General features: G+C 44.7%; 2 protein-coding genes and 1 pseudogene across 3 annotated transcripts in view; 2 read left to right on the top strand and 1 right to left on the bottom strand.

Annotated features, from left to right (window-relative positions):
• The window catches only part of chst8 (carbohydrate (N-acetylgalactosamine 4-0) sulfotransferase 8), a 76,248-nt gene that overhangs the window by 18,870 nt on the left and 36,702 nt on the right, over window positions 1–20,676 (bottom strand). The gene's annotated exons all lie outside the window — the stretch shown is intronic.
• On the top strand, window positions 1,642–8,255 carry LOC144594827 (UDP-glucuronosyltransferase 2A1-like). The gene is made up of 2 exons (XM_078401730.1): window positions 1,642–1,849; window positions 6,620–8,255. Exon 2 carries the CDS (start codon window positions 6,645–6,647, stop codon window positions 8,253–8,255), a length of 1,611 nt encoding a protein of 536 aa, XP_078257856.1. The 5' UTR covers window positions 1,642–1,849; window positions 6,620–6,644.
• LOC144594320 (UDP-glucuronosyltransferase 2C1 pseudogene) lies at window positions 15,323–20,624 on the top strand (annotated as a pseudogene). Its single transcript, XR_013547379.1, has 2 exons — window positions 15,323–15,489; window positions 18,891–20,624. The product of XR_013547379.1 is annotated as a UDP-glucuronosyltransferase 2C1 pseudogene (transcript).

Here is a 20,676-nt window from a genome sequence, read left to right as displayed (position 1 = left end):
TCAGGGTACCTCTCCACCTTGTAAGGTCAGCTGCAAGGCTCTCCCAGGACTCCACATCGATGTCGAGCACCTTCAAATCTCTCTTGCAGACATCCTTGTAACGTAGATGGGGGCAGCCGATGGTTCTCCTCCCAGATGTTAGCTCTTCATAGAGGATGTCTTTTGGAATACGGCCATCCTCCATGCGGTGGACATGGCCCAGCCACCGCAGCCTGCACTGCCCGAGTAGAGTACATACTCGGAAGGCCAGCGCGAGACAGAATCTCGGCGTTGGACACTCTGTCTTGCCAGGATATACCCAGGATACGGCGGATGCTTCTAATGTGGAAGGTGTTGAGTCTTCTCTCCAGTCTGGCATATGTAGTCCATGTCTCACTGCCGTACAGCAGCGTGCTGTTGACACAGGCGTTGTAGACTGCTATCTTTGTCTTCATTATCAGCTTTGGATTGGTCCACACTCGAGTTGTGAGACGAGCAAGAGTTGTAGCTGCCTTCCTGATCCTCTTGTCAATCTCTGTGTCCAAGGAGAGGTTGTCGGTGATGGTGGAGCCAAGGTATGTGAACTGATGGACGGCATCGAGTTCGTTCGTAGTTGTCGATGGTGATGACAGGGGGTGCCTCGGTATCCTGTCCCAGGATGTTCATCTTCTTCAGGCTGATGGTCAGCCCAAAGTCCTTGCAAGCCCGATAGAAGCAGTCCATCAATGACTGTTGTTCCTGCTGGGTGTGATCATAGTCTGAAAATAGGACTGATACAAGGATATTTTTTTTTCAGCCAAAGGACATTCGGTGCACTGAAGGGTTGTAGGCTCAGTGATTGAGGTAATTGACATCAGACATTAACAAGCAACACAGGGCTAAGGTTAGGCTGCTTCACAGCACCAGTGGCCTGGCTCCAATCTTATCTCAGGCACTGCCACTGTTGCCATGTCTACCTATAGACCAACCCTTTCCCCATCTGTGAGCATATGTGCCGTATAAGTGACAAAAGGGTGTCAGATAACGATAGAAAATGAGGAATGAAATGTAAACCTGGAGCAAGTGAAAGGGGGGGTGGAGCAGAAAGCGTGGGTGGGCAGAAAGAGGGGGGGGGAGCGACATGGGGGACTCATGGGTGGGAAATATACATAGGGAGGAGGGGAAACGAGCCAGGTGAATGGGGTGGGAGAAAGTGTGTGCAACAGCATGGGTGCAGAGAAAATAAATGGGGGGCTATTACTTGAACTTTGATCATTCAATGTTCATACCATTGGGATGTAAAATACTAAAGGAATAAAAGGTGCTGTTCCTCCAGTTTGCGTGTGGTCTCACTCAGTTCTTCCCACCCCCTACTCCAGCAGTCTGAGGGGTCCAGACCCAAAGCGTCGCCTGTCCACTCCCTCACAGATGCTGTCTGACCCACTGAGCTCCTGCAAGCCCTGTGTGTTTTGCTGAAGCTTCCAGCATCTGCAGCCTCTTGTTGTGCCTCCCTTCCCCATCCTCATTCCAGTGAACTGATTGACCGCACCCACAAACTCACTCTGACCCTGACGTGGCCTTATCCACGTCCCTCCTTCCTCTCACAACGTCGGTTCGGTTCGGTTCGGCTCGAATTAAAGCGCGCCTTAATTCCGAACCCGACCAGTCTCCGGCTCCGCTGGGGAAGGAGGCTGGGAACAAGTCCCCACACTGGCGGGTACAATCTCCACAGCGCGGGAGGGCCAGCGGCCATTACGGCTCGGCAGTGAGGAGTTGGCGGCGCGGCGCGGCGCGGCTGGGTCAGACAAATTCAACATCTTTTCTTTTGCCGGGGAGCTGTCTTTGGACTTGAACTTTCGAACGTCAACAAACTTCCCCATTCCTAACCGTGGTGGGTGAAACAGATAAGTGTGGTTGGGCTTAAGATGCTATACTAATAAGGCTCTTCACAGGTCATGCAGCACAGAAACAGGTCCTTCAGTCCAGCTTGTCAATTGCGATCTAGATGCCCCATCTAAAGTCGTCCCATCTGTCCACGTTTGGCCCATATCCCACTAAACCCTTTCCTATCCATGTACCTGGCCAAGTATCTCTTAAATATTGTCGTTGTATCTGAGTTAGCTACCTCCTCAGGCAGCTGGTACTAAATACCCACTTCCCTCTGGGTGGAAAAGTTGTCTCTCAGGTTTCTAATAAATTTGCCTCTCTCATCTTAAACCTGTGTACACTGGTTTCTTGATTTCCCCTCCGCTGGCATATCTCTGACGATGTGCCTCGGGTGCGTTGACAGTCATTAAGAAAGCTCATCCATGCTTCAACTTCCTCAGGTTTTTGGAGATTTGGCAGGGTGCCAAATTTTCTATTAAAACTTCTTCAGATGCCTATGGTGCAGCGCATATTTGCATCACTGTCTAGTTCAGCAAGTGGCACACACAAAACAAAGGAGGTGTAGAAAGTGGTTGACACTGCATGGCCCCTCTTGGGTAGACTTCACTACCATTGAAGGGATTTACAGCAGGTGCTGCCTCACAAAGGCGGCTAATATCATCAAAGATCCACACGACCATGGTCATTCTCATATCTCACCACTACTATCAGGAAGGTACAGGAGCCTGAGAACTATGACCTCCAGGTTCAAGAGCAGCGTGTTCCCAGCAACCATAAGGCTCTTGAACTGCAGTGCACAATTCTAACTCAGCAATAAACTACCGTGGACTTGTTATTGGATGTACTTTCCTTTGCACTAGTTACCTAAACTAACTGGTAATTTATTCCATTAGGTATATATTTATTTATTCTGTTGTTGTGTTAATGTGCCTGAAAGGCTACAGCAAGTATGATCTGTGCTGTTCTTGGTCCATTTGGCAATTAATCACTCTTGACACGATCTACTAGTGGAACTTAGTGGAACTTAGCGGCTCAGGCAGCATCTGTGGAGGGGACTGGATGGCTGATATTTCTGAGTGAAATCCTTCATTTGTTTCATGTCCTTTCAGCAGAGGACTAATTGCCTGAAATCAGCATTGGTCGCATGGTTATCAAATCTACAGAGATATACGCTGACGTGGATATTGTTCCAATATGAACAAACTTTCAAAAACATTAGAAGTCAATAGTGTAGCCAGTTAGCCTGGTAGTTATTGGTTTGTACCTTGCTGGTGAACAACACATTTACATCTTCTAAACTAATAGCTTCTTGGGTCCTGGGCAGTGTCGGCAGTTCTACTATAATGCAATAGTTACTTTCTGAGGAAATCTCTCCTTGTAGAAAAACATATTATAAAAACAGGTGTGACAATGGAGAAAAGGTAGGTAGGGCCTGAAGAGTTTCAAACTTAATATATACAAAGTATGTATACTTTTGTAATTACAAGAAAAAATTGTTGAGGTTGTATGTTGTGTTGTTTAATAGACTATCATTGCGCAGGTGGCAATAGAAGTGATCACGTCAATTGTAATGGCCTCCCGCAATGAAACACATGAACACAAGAACTCTGTTCTTAAGGGACTAGTGTCTGATTACTGCGGGGAGGTTACAGGGAAACAGGTTTTTCTTCCAACTCTGATTTTCTTTTTCCCAGAATTATTTTTTTCTGCTGGTCAATTTCCAAACTAACAGAACTATCTGTTAGTTTGGAAATAGTTGATATCTAGGTGATAAGTATGTGAATCAGTTTGGGATTGTGTGGAGATTTCTGGGCAGGTTGTTATGATCCTGGGAGCACTAGGAGTAAAGTTTACTGATTCACTGGGAACAGGTTCGAGAAGGATTTCATGGCAGTTGAAAGAGTGCAGAAAAGATTTGTTGGATTAGTGCCAGGTCTTCAACTGTATGGAGAAGGATTAAGTCATTTGACATAGGTGTTTAAAAGGGACTAACAAAGTCGGCACTGGCATTGTGGGTTGAAGAGCCTGTTCCTGTGCTGTACTCATGTCAAAAGGATAGTAGAATTAGGCCATTTGGCCCATCATGTCTAGCCTATGTTTTGATGTAAAACATTGTTCCCACTGCTGCAAGGATCATTAACTAGATTTAAGGTGAATAGAAAACTATAAAGGATACAAATGTTGTCATGCAGTGAGTGGTTAGGCTCTGGTAAGCCTGAAATGGTAAAAGGAGCAGGCATAATTGTAACTTCTAAGTTAAAATTCTCAGAGTACATGAAGGAGAGACTGTAAATCACAGGGGACAGATCTAACTGGATTGCTCGTACATAAAGCTGGCCCAGCTGCGATGAACTGAATGGCATCCTGCTATAGTATGACGTTTATAGAATGTTCTTTGTCAATGACATTTGACTGATCATCGCCATTTAATGTCAATCTGGGAGCTAATGTGATAGGAAATTTGAGCAGAGGAAATTGCGAGAACTATAGACAATAGACAATAGACAATAGGTGCAGGAGTAGGCCATTCAGCCCTTCGAGCCAGCACCGCCATTCAATGCGATCATGGCTGATCACTTTCAATCAGTACCCCGTTCCTGCCTTCTCCCCATACCCCCTCACTCCGCTATCCTTAAGAGCTCTATCCAGCTCTCTCTTGAAAGCATCCACGAACTGGCCTCCACTGCCTTCTGAGGCAGAGAATTCCACACCTTCACCACCCTCTGACTGAAAAAGTTCTTCCTCATCTCCGTTCTAAATGGCCTACCCCTTATTCTCAAACTGTGGCCCCTTGTTCTGGACTCCCCCAACATTGGGAACATGTTATCTGCCTCTAATGTGTCCAATCCCCTAATTATCTTATATGTTTCAATAAGATCCCCCCTCATCCTTCTAAATTCCAGTGTATACAAGCCCAATCGCTCCAGCCTTTCAACATACGACAGTCCCGCCATTCCGGGAATTAACCTAGTGAACCTACGCTGCACGCCCTCCATAGCAAGAATATCCTTCCTCAAATTTGGAGACCAAAACTGCACACAGTACTCCAGGTGCGGTCTCACCAGGGCCCGGTACAACTGTAGAAGGACCTCTTTGCTCCTATACTCAACTCCTCTTGTTACGAAGGCCAACATTCCATTGGCTTTCTTCACTGCCTGCTGAACCTGCATGCTTCCTTTCATTGACTGATGCACTAGGACACCCAGATCTCGTTGAACTCCCCCTCCTCCTAACTTGACACCATTCAGATAATAATCTGCCTTTCTATTCTTACTTCCAAAGTGAATAACCTCACACTTACCTACATTAAACTGCATCTGCCATGTATCCGCCCACTCACACAACCTGTCCAAGTCACCCTGCAGCCTTATTGCATCTTCCTCACAATTCACACTACCCCCCAACTTAGTATCATCTGCAAATTTGCTAATGGTACTTTTAATCCCTTCGTCTAAGTCATTAATGTATATCGTAAATAGCTGGGGTCCCAGCACCGAACCTTGCGGTACCCCACTGGTCACTGCCTGCCATTCCGAAAGGGACCCATTTATCCCCACTCTTTGCTTTCTGTCTGTCAACCAATTTTCTATCCATGTCAGTACCCTACCCCCAATACCATGTGCCCTAATTTTGCCCACTAATCTCCTATGTGGGACCTTGTCGAAGGCTTTCTGAAAGTCGAGGTACACCACATCCACTGACTCTCCCTTGTCAATTTTCCTAGTTACATCCTCAAAAAATTCCAGTAGATTTGTCAAGCATGATTTCCCCTTCGTAAATCCATGCTGACTCGGAATGATCCCGTTACTGCTATCCAAATGCTCAGCAATTTCGTCTTTTATAATTGACTCCAGCATCTTCCCCACCACTGATGTCAGACTAACTGGTCTATAATTACCCGTTTTCTCTCTCCCTCCTTTCTTAAAAAGTGGGATAACATTTGCTATCCTCCAATCCACAGGAACTGATCCTGAATCTATAGAACATTGAAAAATGATCTCCAATGCTTCCACTATTTCTAGAGCCACCTCCTTAAGTACTCTGGGATGCAGACCATCAGGCCCTGGGGATTTATCAGCCTTCAGTCCCATCAGTCTACCCAAAACCATTTCCTGCCTAATGTGGATTTCCTTCAGTTCCTCCATCACCCTAGGTTCTCCGGCCCCTAGAACATTTGGGAGATTGTGTGTATCTTCCTCAGTGAAGACAGATCCAAAGTAACGGTTTAACTCGTCTGCCATTTCTTTGTTCCCCATAATAAATTCCCCTGCTTCTGTCTTCAAGGGACCCACATTTGCCTTGACTATTTTTTTCCTCTTCACGTACCTAAAAAAACTTTTGCTATCCTCCTTTATATTATTGGCCAGTTTACCCTCGTACCTCATCTTTTCTCCCCGTATTGCCTTTTTAGTTAACTTTTGTTGCTCTTTAAAAGAGTCCCAATCCTCTGTCTTCCCACTCTTCTTTGCTATGTTATACTTCCTCTCCTTAATTTTTATGCTGTCCCTGACTTCCCTCGTCAGCCACAGGTGTCTCGGAGAAATATATTAGAATTATTAGTTTATAAGCTGTCTGCATCACAGGCAAGGCCAGCATTTGTTGTCCAATATCTCTAAAACCTATAAAAGAAACTGTTGCAGTCCTTCAGGTGTTGGGTAAAGTGTGTGACTATGAGAAGAACCTCCAGGTGGTGTTTGCATACACTTGCTGCACTTGACTTTCTGATTAAATTGCCAATTTAAATTGATCCCTTGACTTTTATATTTCCAAACAGGATTTGTACATCTATTTGATTCAAAATGGAATTTCCTCAATGGAACACCAGCTTAATAGTCACGTGCACTCTTGGTATCATCATTACTCTTTCTTGTTCAGTTACTTACGGGGCTAACATACTGGTTGTTCCATTTGATGGGAGCCACTGGGTCAACATGAGGGTTCTAGTGAAAGAACTGAGACGCCATGAACACAACATTACTGTACTTCATTCATCAACATCCTGGTATATTAAGAAGGAACCAGATTTGTATCAGTCCCTGGTGGTCCAGCTTCACGGAAGCAAAGGAGTGATTGAAGATGCCGATGGCATACAAACTTTGATAGAAAACTCATTGGCCATCTCCAATACCAACATCCCACTGTGGACTTATCTCCAGCTTCAGTTTCAGCTAACAATGTTCTTGCATGAGGGCCATCTTTGGTTGAGGCGTTTCACCATCTCAATTTTTGAGAACAAGGCATTGTTGAAACAAATTGCAGATGAAAACTTTGATTTGATACTTGCAGATCCAGTTGCTTATGCAGGCCCAATGCTTGCTTATTATTTCAACATTCCATTGGTGTATAATATTCGATGGATGACTGCAGAAGATGCTCATTTATTTGTAGCCCCATCTCCACCCTCCTATGTCCCAGCCTTAAGATCACAATTAACAGACAAAATGAGTTTTCATCAACGAATTCTTAATGTCCTACAACATTTCCTTCAGTTTGGTATTTCTAAGTTTGTGATTAATCCTTTGCACGACGATTTGTGCCAGCAATACCTTGGCAGAGACACTGACATCAAGATGGTTCTCCAAAGGGCAGATGTGTGGTTAATGAGAATAGACTTTGTATTTGAATTTCCGAGACCTACGATGCCAAACTTTGTGTACATCGGAGGTTTCCAATGTCAACCACCTAAACCGCTAGATGAAGAGCTACAAACGTTTGTTGACAGCTCTGGGGAGCATGGTATTGTTGTGATGTCACTGGGTACTCTTATAGACACTTTATCATTGGATCGTACTATGAAAATCGCTGAAGCGCTTGCTCAAATACCCCAAAAGGTAATTTGGAGACACAATGGAGACATCCCTCCCAATACTGGAAATAACACCCTCATAGCAAAATGGATTCCTCAGAATGACCTACTGGGCCATGCCAAGACACGAGCTTTCATTTCTCATGGTGGCACCAATGGACTGTATGAGGCGATCTATCATGGGGTGCCAGTGGTTGGCCTACCATTGTTTTATGACCAGTTTGATAATATGGTTAGACTGGAAACTAGAGGAGCAGCAAAGGTAGTTAATGTTGCATCTCTCCATTCATCAGATCTAGTGTCAGCAGTTAATGAAGTCATAAATAACTCCACTTATCAAAAAAACATGCAGAAACTCTCTATTCTCCACAGGGATCAGCCAGAGACCCCAATGGAAAGAGCCATTTTCTGGATTGAGTACACTGCCCGACACAAAGGAGCAGCACAATTACGCTCAGAATCTTACAAACTTCCATGGTACATTTATTACTCTGTGGATGTAATAATTTTCCTTGGATCAATAACACTAATTATGGTATTACTTATAGTTTTCTCAATGAAGAAACTATTTGTTCTACTGAAGAGAAAAGAAAAACTTCAGTGAGACGAGTTAAACTGTGGGAATAGTTGCTGAGGAAGTGGAACAGTAAGCTTCTTGTATTAATAAAAGATCTGAACACATTAAAGATTAAACATTTGGATCCCAGTTGACTTGTCTTACAGCTGCAACACCTGGCTTTATCCGAAGTCACCTTCTTTATCTTCAAATAAGCATTGAATTATTTCACAGTCAAGTAGCATCCACTGTCTTTCGCTCTGACTCTACTGCTCTATCGATCACAAGAGCACCACCTGATGGATCCATTCCACGCAAAAGTTGTAGATACTGGCATGAACATCACATTTACCCAATGTGGCACCATTTTAAAAGCCCATCAACATTTCCTGTCCACACAGAAATAACACAATGAAAGGGGAATGAGGAAGAGAATGACATGTCACACAGATATCACAATTCTAAAGTGACCACTTTGGATTGACAAAAACCTAACCAGACCAGCTGCATAAACAGTGGGACTGCACAGGCAGTTGGAGCCTATGTATCATGAACGGACTTGTCTTCAGCTTCAAAATATTTCCCATCATCTGAGAAGAACAAGTCAGGAGCTGGATTCCACTTGATCCAATGCAAAACCAGTCTGCTTGACCATCAACTCAACCACCATCTTCACCACTCGTGAATTGAGATTTTGGTATATAACCATCTGCATGAAACACTGAATTACATTGCCAAGGCTCGTCAACAACATCTTCCACACTGCTGTCAATTAGAAGGCCATGTACAGAGGCAGATGCAAATACCATCAACTTAGAACTTTAGAATTCTGGTCACCCGTCGCAAAGTGCTTTCCCACTGATATTGAAAACACTCTCTCAACCACATTTCCCAATGGGAGTAACATCGCCAGCATCCTCTCTAACAGTAAATGTATATTTTAACCAATGATTCCATCCTATTTGTTGTAAAGTCCCATAAGGATGTGTTCTCAGCCATGCTATTTTCCCTATACACTCATGATTGTGCGGTTAAATTTGCACTAACTCCAAATACACGTTTACAGATGCCACCACAGTGGTGGGCCAGATCTGGAACAATGATGGCACAGGAAGGAGATAGAGAGCTTAGTGACATGGTGTCTGACTGCAACCTCTTCACTTAATGTCAGCAAGAGGAAGCAGCTAGTATTAGATTTTAGGAAGCATGGTGGGATGCATGGCCCAATCAACAACAATGGTGCCAAAGTGGAAATGGGTAGAGTTTCCAGATCCTAGGACAAATAATACCAACGAACTATCCTGAGCCAAGCACATTGAAGCTACTTACAAAAAAGCACACCAACATCTCTTCTTCCTCAGGAGACTAAGGAAATACATGTCTCCAAAGACTTAGACATCTACAGATGCACCATAGAGGGCATACCGTCAAGTTGCTTCATGTTGGCTTGGGAACAGCTCTGCCCAAGACCGCAAGAAATTACAGACGTGTGGAGGTTGCGCAGTCCAACAATGACCAGACTCCCCACCATTGACTACATCTACACTTCACACTGATTCAGGAATGCAGCTAACCAAATCAAAGATGTGTCCAAGCCCAGTGATTCCCCCTTCTCCCTGTTCCTGTCTAGCAGAACGGACAGAAGCATGAAAACACACACAACCAGACTCAGGAAAAGCTTCTTCCCTAATGTTATCAGATTTCTAAAAGGGTTCTTCCATAATTTAGGTTGTAGTTCCGATATTTCAAACTACCACGTTGCGGACATTGGACCTTTTTCTCTGAAACTATTACACTATAATGCTGAGAAACTATATTCAGCACTTAACGAAGTCATACATATTGAGAAAGCATGCAGAAACCCTTTCTTCTCCACAAGGATCAGCCAGTCCCCAAAGGACAGAGCCATTTTCTGGATTGAGTACACTGTCTGATACAGCTTCACGTTTTGTATTTACATTTGGCTTTATTATACTCATGCATAGTATTACCTGATTTGATACGATAGCATGCAAACCAAAGCTTGTTACTGTACTTTGTACGTCACACTAATAAACATAAATCTAATGAGAAGGTATATCATCAAAACCAGTTTGTTCATTAATCAACGGTCACTGAGGTCTAGCAAGAAATAATCGCAATTAGATGTAATCATTTATAATTGAAGCTTCTGAAGTTAAAGGCAGTGCAGTTACGAAGTGGCATCTGACTAGCGACTCAACCAAAAACACTGGGACTGTTATTTGATGCAATGGCTCCCTCTCCTGGACCCAGCACACAACCCACCAGAGGATTTTCTCTTGTAAATTATTGCATGATTCACACACTTCAGAGGTCCTTGGCTATTAAAGATGTGTGATTGTTCATTCTAATCAGCAAATACAAAATCCCTGACTTAATATTTTTAAAATTATCACCCCCATACCCTGTGAATAGGCTGATGGACAGCATAGAGTGCGCTTTGATCTGTGCGAAGCATGTGCCCTTGGAATAACTGATGGGAAAGTGCAGAGTGAGCTTCATTCTGTCTCATCTAATACAAAAAGAGATGGATTAGCAAGTTGTGGGAAATACATAACATCCGCAGAAGGATAAAAATAGCTTGAGAGGTGAGAGATTGCCAGTTGGAAAATGATGTGTGAAAAATGTGCCCACATATCCCCATTAAACCTCTTTCCTCTCATCTTAAACATGTGCCCTCTCATTTTAGACACTCATACCGTGGGAAGTACACTCTGGCTGTCTACCCTATCAGTGCTTTGCATACATTCATATATCAGGTCGCTCCTCAACCTCTTACATTAGGGGAAACAAGCTCACCCGATTGGTTCCTGCCCCATTACTCAAGCCCTTCACCAAACAACATCCTGGTGAGATCCATATGAATGCCTATTGGTTGGCAAGGACATGGTGGGCTGAAGGGCCTGTTTCCATGCTGTATGACTGGAATGTCTAGCTCTGAAATCATTCTGTCTAGCAGAATGTCTAGCTCTGTGATCATGTTTCATTATCACACGGCCGTTTCCCGTCAGACTGCATCCGGACCCAGCGCAATACCCTCTCTCCATACACCTCATCGCATTCTAGACCACAAGTCATCTGTACAAATTAGCACATGAACATTTAGTCATGGAGCTGACTGCCTAGAGATGCTCAGAGCCACCAGTGTTTCACAGGTCTTTAATGAACACTGTTTTAGAACATATCTATAACATATAACAATCCACTAGCTCCCTTTGCAGCAACAATGTATGAGCGTTAATGATTAGTCACGTTAAATATAAAAATCGTCATCATCTGCACACATTGTCACTTTACTCAATCGTACAATGCAAAGATGCTGTTGATATTTATGCTGGTGTTTTATTGTAGTTTGGATGACTGAAAATTCTGAAATTAAAATACCCTGACCAATGAGAGCAATTGCGCTAATTACTTTCACCACCTTATCTACCTGTATCACCACCTTCAGGGTACCGAGAAGTGATCTCACTCATGATGTTAATTGGTCGAGGAGTCTAACCAGAGGTCAAAGTCTGAAAATAAGTGAATACAAGGAGATATTTCTTCAGCCAAAGGAAATTTTGTATTCTGGAGGGCTATGGAGGCTCAGTGGTTGAGTTCATTCATATTAGACATCAAAAGTAGCAGAACAGAGCAGACGTTGGGCTGCCTCACAGCTCCAGTTTCCTGGCTCCAATATGATCTCTGCTCTCATTGGCATTGCCAATGTTCTATGTCTACCTTTAGACCAGCCTTTTCCCCATCCTTGAGCATAACAAAAGCTGGGTGAAACCCAGCAGGTCAGGTAGCATCTGCGGTGGAAATGAGCACGCAATGTTTCAAATGAGGACCCATCTTCAGACTTATGGAGTAGGGAGGAATCTGGAAAGGAGTTGGGGGCAGGACAGTCTGGTAGATACTGCTGAGGGGGGAGCGATCGGCATATGGGCTGAGTAAGGCTAGAGGTGAAAGTTTTGTGTCAAAAGGGTGTCACATAAAGACACAAAGTGAGGAGTGAAATGCAAAGCTGGAGGAAGGGGTATAATAATAATAATAATATTCATTTATTGTCATTGCAACGAGTACAACGAAATTAAAAAATAGCCAATCCTGACGGTGCGTACAAACATATATGCAATAAATGCAAAAACAAATAAATACAATTATATTAAGTACAAGATTTTTTAACGGTGTTGCCTAGTGCAAAGGTAGTGTTCAGTTCTCGTATGGCCCTGGGGTAAAAACTGTTCTTAAGTCTGTTTGTTCGGGATTTGATCGACCTGAAACGTCGACCAGAGGGCAGATGAACAAACAGACGGTGGCCGGGGTGGGATGGATCTTTTATTATTTTGCCTGCTCTACTGAGGCAGCGTAGGCTGAACAGGTGCTCCAGGGAGGGCAGTGAGCAGCCGATGATCTTCTGGGCTGTCGTGATGACCCTCTGAAGGGCCTTCCTGTCCTTTTCTGAGCAGCTGGCATACCATGTGGTTATACAGTATGCCAGCACACTCTCGATGGAGCAGCGATAGAAGGACAACATGAGCTTCTCCTGCAGGTTGGTTTTCCTGAGGATCCTCAGGAAGTGGAGTCTCTGCTGTGCCTTCTTTACTGTGGTGATGGTGTTGGTAGACCAGGTAAGATCCTCTGCGATGTGCGTACCCAGGAACCTGAAAGCGGGTACCCTTTCCACACAGACCCCATTGATGTAGAGTGGGTCGTATTCTACACTGGTTTTTCTGAAGTCAATTATAAGTTCCTTTGTTTTGGAGTAGTTCAGGACAAGATTGTTCACTGAACACCATGCTGCCAGCCTTTGGATTTCATCCCTATAGGCTGTCTCATCTCCTCCTGAGATGAGTCCAACCACAGTCGTGTCATCCGCGAACTTGATGATGGTGTTGGTGGGATGGGTGGGGGCGCAGTCGTGAGTGTAGAGGGAGTAAAGGATGGGGCTCAACACACAGCCCTGTGGTGAGCCGGTGCTCAGTGTAATGGTGGAGGAGAGGTGAGGGCCTATTTTGACGGTCTGGGGGCGGTTGGTCAGGAAGTCCTTGATCCATTGGCAGATGGTTTGGGAAAATCCAAGGTCAGAAAGTTTGGTGACCAGTCTGCTCGGGATGACCGTGTTAAAGGCAGAGCTGAAGTTGAGGAAGAGCATCCTCACATAGCTCCCCTGGTGTTCAAGGTGGGTCAGTGCAGTGTGAAGAGCAGTGTCGATGGCATCCCCTGTAGACCTATTTGCTCTGTAGGCAAACTGGTGTGGGTCGAAGGTGGGTGGGAGGCTGGCTTTGATGTGCTGCAGGACCAGTCTCTCGAAGCACTTTGTGATGACCGGTGTGAGTGCTACCGGACGGTAGTCGTTAAGGCCGCTGATGAGACTTTTTCGGCAGTGGGATGATTGTGGCGGACTTCAGGCAGGGAGGGATGGTGGATTTTAAAAGGGACAGGTTGAAGATTTTTGTGAAGATAATTGGTCTGCACATTCCCTCAGCACTCTGCCCGTCACACCATCGGGGCCTGCAGCTTTCCTGGGATTCACTGCTCTGAGCACGCGCTTAACATCATACTCCTGCACAGTGAAGGTGTTGCTGTCAGGTGCTGGAGAGGGTGTTATGTCTGCCACTGTAGCTTTCACCTCGAAACGAGCAAAGAAACAGTTAAGTTCCTCTGCCAGCGAGGCGTCGCCGTCGGCAGTCGTGCGGTTGCTGGTCTTGTAGTTGGTGATGTGCTGGATGCCTTGCCATACCCGCCGTGGGTCATTGTTGGTAAAGTGGTCCTCAATCTTCCTCTTGTAGGACGCTTTGGCATCCTTGATGCCTCTCTTCAGGTTGGTTCTAGCAGCACTGTATAGAGCTCTATCACTAGACCTGAAGGCGGTGTTACGGTCCTTGAGGAGAGACCTGACATCCTTTGTCATCCAGGGTTTCTGATTGGGATACAACCGGATGCGTTTGTCGACGGTGACATTGTCAACACAGTTTTGGATGTAGCAAAGTACAGTTGATGTGTACTCCTCCAAGTCCTAATCCTCAAAAATATCCCAGTTGGTCCTTTCGAAGCAATCCTGCAGCTGCGAGGAAGCTCCTTCAGGCCATGTCTTAACAGTCTTTATGGTGACTGGAGCTTTCCTTTAGGTCTGCATGATTGAAGTCCCCGGCTATGATGTGGCCTGCTTCTGGATATGTGCTCTGTTGTGAGTTTATTGCACCGAGCAGGTAGCCTAAAGCTGTGCTAGCGTTAGCATTCGGTGGGATGTAGACTGCTGTTACTATAACCCCTGTAAATTCACGAGGAAGGTAAAAAGGCCTGCATTTAACTGTTAGGAACTCCAGATCAGGAGAACAGTGGCTATCCATGATTTGGATGTTAGTGCACCAGTTGTTGTGCACGTAAATGCATAACCCCCCCCCCCCCCCCCTTGCTCTTACCGGAGTGGAAGGAGAAAGAGGGGGAATGGCAGGGATAGGAGACTCAGCTGGGGGATGTACGTACGGAGGAGGGGAAAGGAACAGGTAAAAAGGTGTGTGCAGCAGCAAGAGGAACTGAATTGGGAGTGGTGAGGTTTTGAAATTGGAGAATTCAATGTTCAGAGCGTTGGGTTCTAGGCTTCCATAAAAGAATATGAGGTGCTGTTTCTCCAGTTTGTGTGTGGCTTCACTCTGTCCTTCCCACCCCATTCTCCATTGGTCTGAAGAAGGGTCCCGAGTCCGACCAGAAACGTCTGTCCATTCCCTCCACAGATTCGCCCCGACCCGCTGAGCTCCACCAGCACTGAGTGTTGTGCTGAAGCCTTCAGTGTCTGCAGCCTAGTTGTGTCTCCGTTCTCCATCGTAGTTCCAGCGTACTGACTGGCCGCCCAACAAACTCTCTCTGACCCTGACGCGGCCCCCCTCGTCCTTCGCCTCTCAACTTCGGCTCACCAGCGCGTTTTATCTCCGAACCCGACCTCAGGCTCAGTGTCCGGCTCCGCTGGGGAGGAGGGTGTGAACGTCCCCACGAGCGGGTACAATCTCCACAGCGCGGGAGCGCCGGCGGCCATAACGCTTCGCGGAGAGGCGGGAAGCACCAAGGACGGTGTCTCACGTGACCGCGGGGCGGTGTCGAGCGGTGTCTCCGCGGCGCGGCAGTGAGGAGCGGGCGGCGCTCACAGCTACACCTGCTGTTCGCTGGCTCAGAGCAATTCGCCGTCTTCTCTTCAGTTGCCGAGGAGCTGTCCTTCGACGAACTTCAAGCGATCGTCAACAAGCTGCCCCTTTTCTGACCCTGTGGAGCACGGAAGGTAACTGGTGAAGCAGATGAGGGCAGTTGGGCTTAAGTGGATGCAATAAGGGTTTTCACAGGGCATGCAGCACAGAAACAGATCCTTCAGCCCACCTAGATGCCCCATCTACACTCGTCCTATCCGCTCGCGTTTGGCCCATATCCCTCTACCTTTTCTATTCATGCGTCCATCATAGGTACTGACTTCGCCACCACAAAGGTAGCTAATATCATCAATGATCCACACCGCCTTGGCCATTCTCCTATCTCACAGCTACTATCGGAAAGCTTGAGAACTGTGACCTCCAGGTTCAAGAGCTGCGTCTTCAGGCACTTGAACCGCACTGCACAATCCCACCTCAGCAATAAACTGACGTGGTATTTGATGCACTATGTACTGTCCTTTGCACTAGTTACCTCATATAACTGATACTTGAATGCGTTATTGTTTATGTTAATTTGTTTGTTTATTGTTGTATTACTGTGCCTGAAAAGCTACAGCAAGTAAGATCTGTTCTGATCTTGGTGTTGATGACAATTAATCATTCTTGACACTCAATCTACTTGATGAACTTAGCGGGACAGGCAGCATCTGTGGAGGGAAATGGACGGTTGATATTTCTGATTGAAATCCATCAACTGTTTCATGTCCGAGGAGCAGAGGACTAATCGCATGAAATCAGCATTAGTCGCATGGTTATCAAATCTATCAATATGCACTGATGTGGACATTGTTCCTTCACGAACAAACTTTCAAAAACATAAAAAATCAATTGTGTTGGTATTAATCCCAGTAGCTGTTGGTTTGTGCCTTGCTAGTGAGTAAAACAATTAGTTTATATTCTAATAACTTCTAGGGTTCTGGGCAGTATAGGTAGTTCTACTATAATGCAATTGTTGCTCTCCTAAGAAATCTCTCGTTATAGAAAATCATATTGTGCCCTTGCACGACGGCAGGTGAGGTCACGAGCCCTGACCCGTACTGTTGCCACGCAACGCCTTCTGGAGTACAAGCGGTGTACTACAGGCAAGCACTTACTATGGCTGCCAGTACAGCGGGGCCGTCTTCGGTCCCAGCAGCCGTTGAATTGTCGCAGGTTTTTGCGAGAATTCTGCCAGACTCTGAAGCCAAAATCGCCACTAAACTTGCAACACCTCAGTCCCAACCAAAAATCTTTATGAATGGTACCACATAATTACAGTGCTGAATCACATCAGGCTGCTTAACTTCATCCCAATAAACTTAGTGCAGCTATGGTGAAGATGATATTTAAGTTTAAGATGCTCTTTTGATGACAGATGATAAGCCAGATACCAGCTGCAGAACTCACAAATCACTGTTCCTTTGGGCTCGGAATAACAAGGAATTGCAGATGCTGGTTTATACCAGAGAAAGACACGTATGCCAGAATAATTCAGCAGGTCATGTAGCATCCCTGAAGAACATAGATGGGAGATGTTTCAGGTCACTGAAACTGATCTGAAGAAGGGTCCGGGCTCAAAACATCACCTGTCCATGTTCTCCCGGGTTGCTGCCTGACCTGCTGAGTTACTCCAGCACTTTGTGTCTTTCCTTAGGGCTTAATGAAACAGAGCTTACTTATCTTTTACAGTTCATTTTTCTTGCTTTGGTACATAGGAGACCAATTTCAGTGACTCTGGTTACATTTCAAAAGATATTCCTGCAAAGCCTTTAAGGTTATGGATACCAGTGGTGGAGGGATTTAAATCAGCTCACTTAAATGCTGGAATTGGAAGACAATGGAGACAGGGAGTGTAACCAGGCTGGATGAAGTTAAGGAGAAAAGGATGGCCAAGGGTTTGGCCTGACAAAATAATATAGCGGAATCACAGGGGGAGCAGTGAGAGAGGATGTTGCTGAACTTTCGTCGGAGAGTGGAGGACTTCAAAGTAGACATACCTTAAGGAGATTTTGCAGTGGAACGGACAAAATGTGTAGGAAAGAAGTGTAGATGCTGGTTTAAATCGAAGGTAGACAGAATGCTGGAGTAACTGAGCGTGTTGTGTGTGTTACGAGTGTTTGCCGGAAGCTGCCTTGTACTCCAGAAGGCTTGAGCGACTCCGTGCGTCACGCCCTTTGACCTACCGTGCAATCCCCCTATTGTTGTGTTAATGGGGAAAAGGAAGATAAGAGCTGGAGAATTATGTTTCCTATTGTTACTACAAGGTAAAAAATACTTTAGATTGTACATTGTGTTTAATAGACAATCATTACAGGTGTCAATAGAAGTGATCACGTCAATTTTAATGGCCTGCTGCAGTGAAACTGATGCACTAATTTCTTAAGAGTATGAGGTCTGATTACAGCAGAGAGGTTACATGAAAACAGGTTTTCCAGTACTAACCTTTTTTCCCCATAACATTTTTTTTCCTGCTGGTCAAACGAACAGAACTAGCTGTATGTGGAAATAATTGATATCCAAGTGATAAGTACGTGAATTCATTTGGGATTGTGTGGAGATTTCTGAGCGTATTATTATGATCCTGGAAGCACTAGAAGTAAAGTTTGGTGATTCACCAGGCACAGGCTTGAGAAGGATTTGAAGACCAGTGAAAGAGTGCAGAAAAGATTTGTTGGATTTGTGCCAGGTCTTCAACTGTGTGGACAGATCAGATTTTTGAGGATTGTTTCTCTTAGAATGGAGTAGGATTAAGTCATTTGATACAGGTGTTTAAAAGGGACTAAACAAAGTTGGCACAGGCAAAGTCGGGTCAAAGAACCTGTTCCTGTGCTGTACTATTCTATGTTCTGAAGTAAGACATTGTTCCTACTGCTGCAACGATCAGGAACCAGAGGACTCTGATTTGAGGTGAATGGCAAACAAACTCTGGGATACGAAGAAATGTTTTCAGGCAGCGAGTAGTGCCTGAGAAGCCTGGAAGGGTAAAAGGAGCGGATTTAATTCTAACTTTTAAGTAAAAATTCTCAGAGTACATGAAGGAGACAATAAAACTGCAGGGGACAGGTCTAACTGGATTGTTCTTGCACAAAGCTGGTCCAGACACGATTAACCTGAACGGCGCCCTATGATTCAAATAAGTTTCTAGAATGTTCTTTGTTAATGGCATTTGACTGATCATCAGCATTTAATGATACTCTGGGAGCTAATGTGGTGATAGGAAATTTGAGCAGAGGAAATCGCAAGTTGAACTCGACAAAATATATTAGAATTGCTAGTTTATTTGTTTAATAGAAGTTTGCAAAGGGAGTCAAGGCCAACATTTGTTGTCCAACCCCATTGTTCTTGAAGCTGGTGAACCACTTCCATGAACTGCTGCAGTCCTTCAGGCGTTGTGACTTGGAAGGGAACCTCCGGGTGATGTTTGCATACACTTGACCTTCTGATTAAATTGCCAATTTATATTGTTTCCTAAACATTTTATGTAATTTCCAAACAGGATTTATACATCTATCTGATTCAAAATGGAATTTTCTCCATGGAACACCAGCTTATTAGTCACATGTGCTCTTGGTGTCATCGTAACTCTTTCGTGTTCAGTTACTTATGGAGCTAACATACTGGTCGTCCCATTTGAAGGAAGTCACTGGGTCAACATGAGGGTTCTAGTGGAAGAACTGAGACGCCACGGAAACGACATTACTGTACTTCATTCATCAACATCCTGGTATATCAAGAAGGAACCACATTTGTATCAGTCCCTGATAGTCCAGCTACGTGGAAGAAAAGGGTTGATAGAAGAGGCAGATGGCATACAAACTTTGGTACAAAACTCATTGGCCATCTCCAACACTAACATCCCACTGTGGACCTTTCTCCGGCTTCATTTTCAGCTAACAGTATTCATGCATGAGGCCCATCTTTGGTTGAGGCATTTAACTATCTCAATTTTTGAGAACAAGGCATTGTTGAAACAAATCGCAGATGCAAACTTTGACTTGATACTTGCAGATCCAGTACTTTATGCAGGTCCAATGCTTGCTTATTATTTCAACATCCCATTGGTGTACAATGTCCGATGGATGACTGCTGAAGATGCTCATTTCTTTGCTGCCCCATCTCCACCTTCCTATGTCCCAGTTCTAAAATCACAATTAACAGATAAGATGAGTTTTTATCAACGAGTTCAAAATGTGCTGCAACATTTCCTTCAGCTTGGTACTTTTGAGTTTGTAATTAATCCTTTGTATGACGATTTGTGCCAGCAATACCTTGGCAGAGATATTAACATCAATATGGTTCTCCGAAAGGCAGATGTGTGGTTGATGAGAATAGATTTTGTACTTGAATTTCCGAGACCTACGATGCCAAACTTTGTATACATCGGAGGTTTCCAATGTCAACCACCTAAGTCGCTGGTTAAAGAGTTCCAAACGTTTGTTGACAGTTCAGGGGAGCATGGTATTGTTGTGATGTCACTGGGTACTCTTATAGACACTTTATCATTGGATCTTACTATGAAAATCGCTGAAGCCCTTGCCCAAATACCTCAAAGGGTAATTTGGAGACACAATGGAGACATCCCTCCCAATGCTGGAAATAACACCCTAATAGCAAAGTGGATTCCTCAGAATGACCTATTGGGCCATGCCAAGACACGAGCTTTCATTTCCCATGGTGGCACCAATGGACTGTATGAAGCGATCTATCATGGGGTGCCGGTGGTTGGCCTACCATTGTTTTATGACCAGTTTGATAATATGGTCAGACTTGAAACTAGAGGAGCAGCTAAGGTGGTCAATGTTGCATCTCTCCAGTCATCAGATCTAGTGTGGGCACTTAAAGAAGTCATAAATAACTCCACTTATCGAGAAAACATGCAGAAGCTCTCTGTTCTCCATAGGGATCAGCCAGAGTCCCCAATGGACAGAGCCATTTTCTGGATTGAGTACACTGCCCGACACAAAGGTGCACCACAATTACGCTCGGAATCTTACAAACTTCCATGGTACGTTTATTACTCTGTAGATGTAATGATTTTCCTGGGATCAATAACACTAATTATTGTATTACTCATAGTTTTCACAATGAAGAAACTATTTGTTCTATTGAAGAGAAAATAAAACATTCAGTAAGATTAGTCAACCTGTGCGAATGGGTGCAGGGGAAGTGCAACAGTATGGTGCTTGTATTAATTAAAGATCTGATCACATTAAAGAGTTGGACTTCTGAACATTTGGATCACAGTTGATTTGTCCCTGGAGCTGCTCCTACAGCTGGAACAC

Source organism: Rhinoraja longicauda, chromosome 6 (assembly GCF_053455715.1).
Source record: "Rhinoraja longicauda isolate Sanriku21f chromosome 6, sRhiLon1.1, whole genome shotgun sequence".
Classification (NCBI taxonomy): Eukaryota; Metazoa; Chordata; class Chondrichthyes; order Rajiformes; family Arhynchobatidae; genus Rhinoraja; species Rhinoraja longicauda.
Note: the sequence above shows the minus strand (reverse complement) of the source record. Positions and strands in the feature narration are given on the sequence as shown.

What these genes read in the sequence shown, in the direction of transcription:
- LOC144594827 (XM_078401730.1), top strand. Translation starts at nt 6,645, where the DNA reads ATGGAATTTCCTCAATGGAACACCAGCTTAATAGTCACGTGCACTCTT.